The following is a 7,189-nucleotide window of genomic DNA, read 5'->3' on the forward strand; positions in this document are numbered from 1 at the left end:
GCCCCATCCAGAAACCACATGGCTGAGACCTCCAGAGCTGGCTCTGCTACCCAGCATCTGTATGACCCTGGGTAAGTCACCTAACCTCTCTGTACCTCGGTGGGAAGGGTCATACCTTCCTCCGAGCTGTGAGGATGAAATAAAGTCTGCCGGCCAGTGTCTGACACAAAGATGTCCCTGAGCACCCAATGCGGGGTTGGTTTCTATCAAAATGAGTAGTAGGTAGGGTGACCGTGTAATAGATCTTCCCAGGTTTGGGGGCACTTTTGAGAGTAAGGGGGTGATGTGAATTACACTGGGCCACAGGTGGTAAACCCATTCAGTCCTTGCGTTAACCACATCATCTCTATGGAGATGCTGAGGGCTCAGCCCCAAGGTGACTAAGGTCCCACGACTCTCAGGGAGGCCAGAAACGCTGGGGTTTCTCCAACAAGACTGGGAAACACACTAGTAAATAAGACAAAGTGTCTTTGTCCCCAGAGCCCAGCCCAGCTGCAGGCCCGCCTCCTTCCGCAGTCTCTAGGGCAAGGGCCTCTCCCCCAACATCCGACCCCCTCCCACAGGATCTGCCCCTTGTCCTGACTCCAGGCCACCACCTCTGCCCATCCTGCCCTCACCCCTGGACCAAGGATCCCATCTCCTTTCCAAGCACAGGACTCGCTGTGTTCCTTCCGATGTGGACGCCAAGTCGGCTCCCCACCTTGGAGACCACGGAGCCTGAGCCAGGCACTGCCGTGGAGGGTCATCGTGCCAAGAGGGCAGACCCCCGGAGTGCCCCCAAGCAGGGTCCCGGCCGGGCGCCGGGCGGGCACAGTGACCGGCAGGGCGCGGGCACAGTCGCCGTGACAACGTGTGTGGGCGAGTCCTGATTGCAGGCTGTCCCGGGCCACAGCACTTAACAGTTTAGAGCGCCTCCCGCCCCTGATCTCATTGGAGCCTTTGCAACTGCCCTGCCCATGGCCACCCATGCCCCCATTTCCCACATGAAGAAACCGAGGCTGGGAGCAGCGACGAGCCCCTCAGAAGGCCGCCCCGGCAGCGGGCGGCAGCGGGACTAGACGCCGACCCCTTGCGGCCGGGCCGGCCCGCAGGCTCCTCCCCGGCCCTGCCTCCTCCGCGCCGCCCCCCTGGCTGAGCCCGCCGCCGCCGCGCGCCCGACCTCCGCTGCAGAGCCCGGCTCCCGCCTCCCCGCCGCCGCGCGGGGCTCCCGGACGCGGGCTCCCGGTGAGTGTGCGGGTGTGGGTGGCGGGACCCCAGCGCTCCCGGGCGACCCCCAGCGGCGGGGCCAGGCTGAGGAGGGGGAGCGCAGGGAAGGAGGCGGCGGAAGGGTCTCCCCCAACACTCCCGGCGCCTTCTCGCCCCTCGATTCTGAGCGGGGTGGGGGCTCCCGGAGGCCAGAAAGTTCTGAGACGCCCGCCCCCGCGTCCGCAAGCTCCCAAGCTGCCCCGACGGAGGGAAACGGAGTCAGCGGGGAGGCGGGGGAGACGGCGGCGGCATTATAGAGTGTGGCGACAGCTGGGCAGTTTGGTCCCCGGGCTGGGGAAAAAGAGGATGGCTCGGGGTGGTGTTGGGGGCTGGCCGGGGTCATCAGAACTGGCTCCACCGGTCCCACTTCTGAGCTTGGAGGGAAATTCTTTGCAAGTGAGTGGAGCGCCTGGGGTGTGTCGTGCGGGCGGAACTGGACAGACAGGACGGAAGGTGGAAGGGGGCAACCCAGAAGGGGGCTGCTCCCAGGTGGGTGTCCGCTGACAGGACCCCAGGACCCCTGTCTCGGGAAGGCTGGCAGAGGGCTCCAGCCACCACTTCGGGCTTTCCGAGCTCCCAGCAGGTGAGTGGCAGGCTGGGGAGGGGATGCTCTTAAGATTCTTACAACAGCTCAAGAAAGTAGGAATTCTTTCCCTTTAGAGATAAGGAATGGAGGTCAAACCTATCAAGAGATTCTTGGAAGTCACCTGGCTAGGAAGTGGCAGAGCTGAGGCTGGAGTCCAGAGGTGACTCCATGCTCAGTGCACTTTCCACCGCTGGTCCCCAGAAGGCCAGGTCTCAGAGGAGCAGGTGGCGGAGAAGGGGCCTGCAGGGATGGGGTCTTCTTCAGGCATACCCTGCTGTTGGAGATGCCCAGTGAAGAGGCATCAGAGGAGCTGAGTGTTGAGAAGCAGCTGTGCCTTCTCTCTCTGGCCAGAGCCGGGAAGTCCTCCCCCGGAGCTACCTTGTCCAGATTGTTCTGCAGGCTTCCTGCCTCCACCTCACGGCCCTTCCCTCCAAGCTGCCTCTCTGAGAAGTCAGCATGCATTTCTTTATCACCCGGCGCTTACTGAGTACCTACTGTGTGCCAAGCACTAGGCACTAAATATAAAGCAGTCAGCAAGACAGCGCTGATATTCTAGGAGGGGAGACAGACGATAAATAAGAACCAAAAAATAACAAATGCTTTAATTTCAAAGGGTATTTAAACTTGAGGAGGAAAATAAAGGAGAGAGGAGCAGAGTGACTGGGAGGGCAGGGGCTCTCGGGTCCAGGGTAATCTGGGGAGCCCTCAGCGATGAGAAGGACCCAGGCATGCAGGGTTCTGGAGGAAGAGCATTCCCAGCAGCAAGAATAATTACAGAGTCCCCAACTCTCCCTGTGTGGCCAGAGCAGAGAGAGGCAGGGTGAGAACATAGGAGAGGAGGGCAAGAATGTAAAATCTGGTGTTTCATTCTAAGCGTAATGTGAAGCTAGTAGAAAGTTTTAAACAAGGGAGTGACACGATCCAATTAAATGGGCTCTAAGGGCCCAGGAACAGACGCTGAAAGGCCGGCTGAAAGGCCGGCGGGGAGGCCCCGGCAGTAATAGCAGCAGGCGTGATGGTGGCTTGGAGCAGGGTGGTAGCCGTAGAGGCGTGAGAAGCGGTCATGCAGGGTTTGGACGCACAGGCACAGGCATCATGCGTGCTCAGAGGGGCATCGTGTTCTCCAGGAGCGCCCCCATGTGCACACACAGTCCCACACATGCACATGGAGACACACGTGTTCCCACACCCATGGCAGCACCAGACACTAGATAGACTCAGGCAGACCCACCCGTCCACACCCTGTGAGTCATCCCAGGACTGTGAGGAAGATGAGTGATTCTGGGCCTGAACAAATATGTCTCCCCAGCACAGAGCCCTGGCATCCAGCATGGGGTGGTTGGGGCTCCCCCAGGCTCTGGCACAGGGAGAGGGATGGCCTCCAGATTTTCCCTGGGTCTGCTGTGCCAGGAGCCAAACCGCTACCGTCCCTCATTCACTCCCAATCTGAATTGTTCTCCCAACTTCACCACCCACTGACTGGGAGACCTTGAGGAAGCTATTCCTCCTTTCTGAACCTCAGTTTCCCCTCTGCAGAATGGGGCTTGTCCGAGAGCAAGAGGATTCTCTGCCCTTCTGTCTGGACTAAGGTCCTGCTGGCTGGACTAAGAATGAAATTGACATGAGACCGATTAATGGGAGAAAATCTAATTTAATTTCATGTGTATGGGGAATCACAGGGATATGGAAATTCCAAAGACAGGTAAAAGGAGGTCTGTCTATACGTCCTCCTGAACTAAGAAGGGAATAGGGGTCTGGGACTTCAAAAGGGAAGAAATACAATTCACCGAAGATGAAAATGAGTAAATATTCGGTAAACAAATATTTGCTGAGGCCACTCAGAAACAATGGGATGTAGAGGACTTTGATCAAACAGGCCTCAGGAGGCTCCTCTCTGTCTACCCTCCCTAGTTCTCATAACAATGTAGTTATCTCTGGTGATAGTCTCTTCCCGGAGCAGGTCCTCTATCAGGTCCTCTATCGGAATCCTTGTAGGCAGTTGAAGGAGAGATAAAGAGCTTTTCCTGAATCTGATGGGCTTTGATTGCTTTTAACTCAAAATCATCTTCATGCCAAAGTGGCCCGTCTTGGGGCAGCCGGCCCTAGGCCCCTGCAGGCTCATGACCCCACCTTCACAAGATTGTAGCAAGGCATCAGTGAAGTGAGTTGCAAACACCTGGTCTGGGACAGGCATCCAGCAGAGAAGGGGGGAGGAGGTGGTGGCGAGCACAGCCCCTCCCCCCACACCCCCTACACCGACAGCCCAGCCTGGAATCCACCTGTCGTTCTAAATGAGTGACTTGGCCTCTCTAGATCTCACAATGAGTGGCCAGCATTTATTGAGCACTTACTGTGTGTCAAGTGCTTTGTAACTGCTATCTTTATCTGTAAAGAGGAGCATAATAGTATCTACCTCATGGGGTCATTGCAAGGACTGAGGGAGAGAGTGTTGCACAGCGTTTCCTCTGCTGGCTCACAGTAAATGCTCAGTAAATGGCCATTGTTACTATCGGCACACGCACATTCCCTTCCTTCATGCATACAAGCTCTGTGACTTTTGGCGGTTACTTAGCCTCTCTAGGCCTGTTTCTTGCCTGTAGCTTGAGAGGAATAATAGTCCTGATCTCAAAGGGTCATTAGATGATCAAACGCATGTATCCACATAAAGACCTCAGAACAGCGCCGGATACACAGGAAATGCTCATCAAATGTCGCCTATTCAGAGCACCTGGTGGCTAGTCGGCTGAGTGTCCAGCTTCAGCTCAGGTCGTGATCTCGCAGTTTATGGGTTCACACCCCCGCATCGGGCTTGCTGCTGTCAGCCTGTCAGCACAGAGCCCGCTTTGGATCCTCTGTCCCCCACTCTCTGCCCCTCGCCTGCTTGTGGCCTCTCAAGAATAAAATATATATATATATACAAAATTTAAAAGTTAAAATAAATACTTTTAAATGTCACGCATTCATTGGGGGCGCCTGGGTGGCTTAGTCGGTTAAGCGTCCGACTTTCGCTTAGGTCATGATCTCGCGGTTCGTGGGTTCGAGGCCCGCGTCGGGCTCTGTGCTGACTGCCAGCTCGGAGCCTGGAGCCTGCTTCAGTCTGTGACTCCCTCTCTCTCTGACCCTCCCCTGCTCACGCTGTCTCTCTCTCTCTCTCTCCTAGAAATAAATAAAAATATTTTTTAAAAAATGTCACGCATTCATTAAACGCTGAGTTTCCCCTTGTATGCCGCCAGGTGGGCACACCCCCCTGCCCCCCCGCCAGGCACCATGGACTGGAAGACGCTGCAGGCCCTCCTGAGTGGCGTGAACAAGTACTCCACGGCATTCGGGCGCATCTGGCTGTCGGTGGTGTTTGTCTTCCGCGTGCTGGTGTACGTGGTGGCCGCGGAGCGCGTGTGGGGGGACGAGCAGAAGGACTTCGACTGCAACACCAAGCAGCCGGGCTGCACCAACGTCTGCTACGACAACTTCTTCCCCATTTCCAACATCCGCCTCTGGGCCCTGCAGCTCATCTTTGTCACGTGCCCCTCGCTGCTGGTCATCCTGCACGTGGCCTACCGGGAGGAGCGCGAGCGCCGGCACCGCCAGAAGCACGGGGACCAGTGCGCCAGGCTGTACGACAACGCAGGCAAGAAGCACGGCGGCCTGTGGTGGACCTACTTGTTCAGCCTCATCTTCAAGCTCCTCATCGAATTCCTCTTCCTCTACGTGCTGCACACTCTCTGGTACGGCTTCGGCATGCCACGCCTGGTGCAGTGTGCCAACGTGGCGCCCTGCCCCAATGTCGTGGACTGCTACATCGCCCGGCCCACCGAGAAGAAGGTCTTCACCTACTTCATGGTGGGTGCGTCTGCCGTCTGCATCGTGCTCACCATCTGCGAGATCTGCTACCTCATCTTCCACAGGGTCCTGCGAGGCGTAACCAGGAACAGGCCCCCAAAGGGCCACAGCCTCCCGGCCTCCACCAGCCGGGCCTCCACCTGCCGCTGCCACCACAAGCTGGTGGAGGCCGGGGAGCTGGGCTCCGATTCTGGCGATGACAAGAGACACGCGTCCGCACCCACCATGACCCCCATCTGACCGCGGGCTGGGGAGCGACACTGGGGCTGCCGGGCGACAGGTGGGGCAGTGCTGCACGGGGGGAGGGGGCCTGCAGGTGCTGGGTGCCCCCACTTTGAATTCACTAATCAATCCCATTTCAGTTTTGGCAGATTTTTTGAGCGCTGGGCACAGTGCTGTCTACCCAGATATAAGTCACACCCGAGAACCAGCACCAGCCCTTGGGGGAGACAGACATTGAAACAAGCCAATCAAAGACTGAGCACATGAGAGGAGACCCCCCCCCACTCCGGGAGGCTCCCAGGAGGGCCTCCGCCTAACCCAGGAGGGGGTGATCAGGCGAGACTTCCCTGAGGAAGTAATGTTTGAGAGAGGTGAGAAGGGCTTCCTAGATGAGAAAACAGCAGGTGCTGTGAGATGCTTGCCCTGGTTTGGACACCCCAGATCAAAGGGAATCTTCATTCCCTTGGGAAAAGCGCCCACGTTCCTGGGCTGGAAAGGAAGTAGTCTCTAAGCAGTGGGAGGTGCAAAGGCCTGAGAGTGAGCTTGTGAAGGAGAGGAGAAGGTGGCTCTGGTGACACCAGCTACTGCTTGAGATACTCAGGGGTCCCCCGGGTCCCCGCTGTCCTCAGGGGAAGCCCCCTTTCGCCCAGTCCTGCTCCTCCCTGGCTCAGACAGCTTTTCCACTATCTTCTCACCACAGATGTGCTCAGCCTAGTGCCAGCCTCTCAGACCCTGCTTCCAGACTCAAGGCAGACGTTCCTTGAAATCAATAAAGGCTGTTTTATACAGGTCGGCTCCGTCCTCTGTTCTGTACTCCCACCCACAAGACCCTGAGCGCAGGGAAGGTAGCCCTCAGCAGGGGAGTGAGCTGTATGTCTGGGGGTGAAGGCAGACGGGCTGGGGTGGATCCACGTGCGGAGGATGTGGGTGGAACCTCCTGGTATAGATGTTGTGATTGTGAGTGTGGTCACAAGAGGGCGGTGTGCTCCCTCTGCAACAGGGCTTCCAGCATTTCTAGTGAGAACCTGCTCTGAGCACACCCACAATCACTGTCCTCTCCGTAGACAAACCACACTCCCTCCTCCTTTATGACCCAGTCATCGCCATCAACTACGCAGGTCCCCACCCTGTGTACACAAATCTCTGTTATTCATACTCTCACTCCTTATAATACACCACAGCAGGATGGTTGTCTCCTCTAAAGATGGGAGTCCCAGCCTCACTCAAGCATTATTCAGCTCCTTCCATTTGCCCTGAGCAGTGTTGGCTCATCAGGGCCCTGGCAGGATGTGGTGA

The 7,189-nt window shown here is 57.3% G+C and overlaps 1 protein-coding gene across 2 annotated transcripts; it reads left to right on the forward strand.

Moving 5' to 3' along the window:
* The first annotated feature begins 653 nt into the window (after window positions 1-653).
* Window positions 654-6,682, forward strand: GJB3 (gap junction protein beta 3). 2 transcript variants are annotated; one of them, XM_039251689.1, is made up of 2 exons: window positions 654-1,224; window positions 5,065-6,682. In XM_039251689.1, exon 2 carries the CDS (start codon window positions 5,099-5,101, stop codon window positions 5,909-5,911), a length of 813 nt encoding a protein of 270 aa, XP_039107620.1. In that variant the 5' UTR covers window positions 654-1,224; window positions 5,065-5,098; the 3' UTR covers window positions 5,912-6,682. The 2 variants fall into 2 exon arrangements, with proteins under 2 accessions (XP_039107620.1, XP_039107621.1); XM_039251690.1 differs by lacking the exon at window positions 654-1,224 and adding an exon at window positions 1,673-1,828.
* The last annotated feature ends 507 nt before the right edge of the window (window positions 6,683-7,189 follow it).

The sequence above is a fragment of the Hyaena hyaena genome, unplaced genomic scaffold (genome assembly GCF_003009895.1).
Source record: "Hyaena hyaena isolate Hyena2069 unplaced genomic scaffold, ASM300989v1 scaffold_397, whole genome shotgun sequence".
In the NCBI taxonomy this organism is placed as follows: Eukaryota; Metazoa; Chordata; class Mammalia; order Carnivora; family Hyaenidae; genus Hyaena; species Hyaena hyaena.

Bases quoted from the DNA above. Each gene is read 5' to 3' on its own strand.
- GJB3 (XM_039251689.1), top strand. From the start codon at position 5,099: ATGGACTGGAAGACGCTGCAGGCCCTCCTGAGTGGCGTGAACAAGTAC.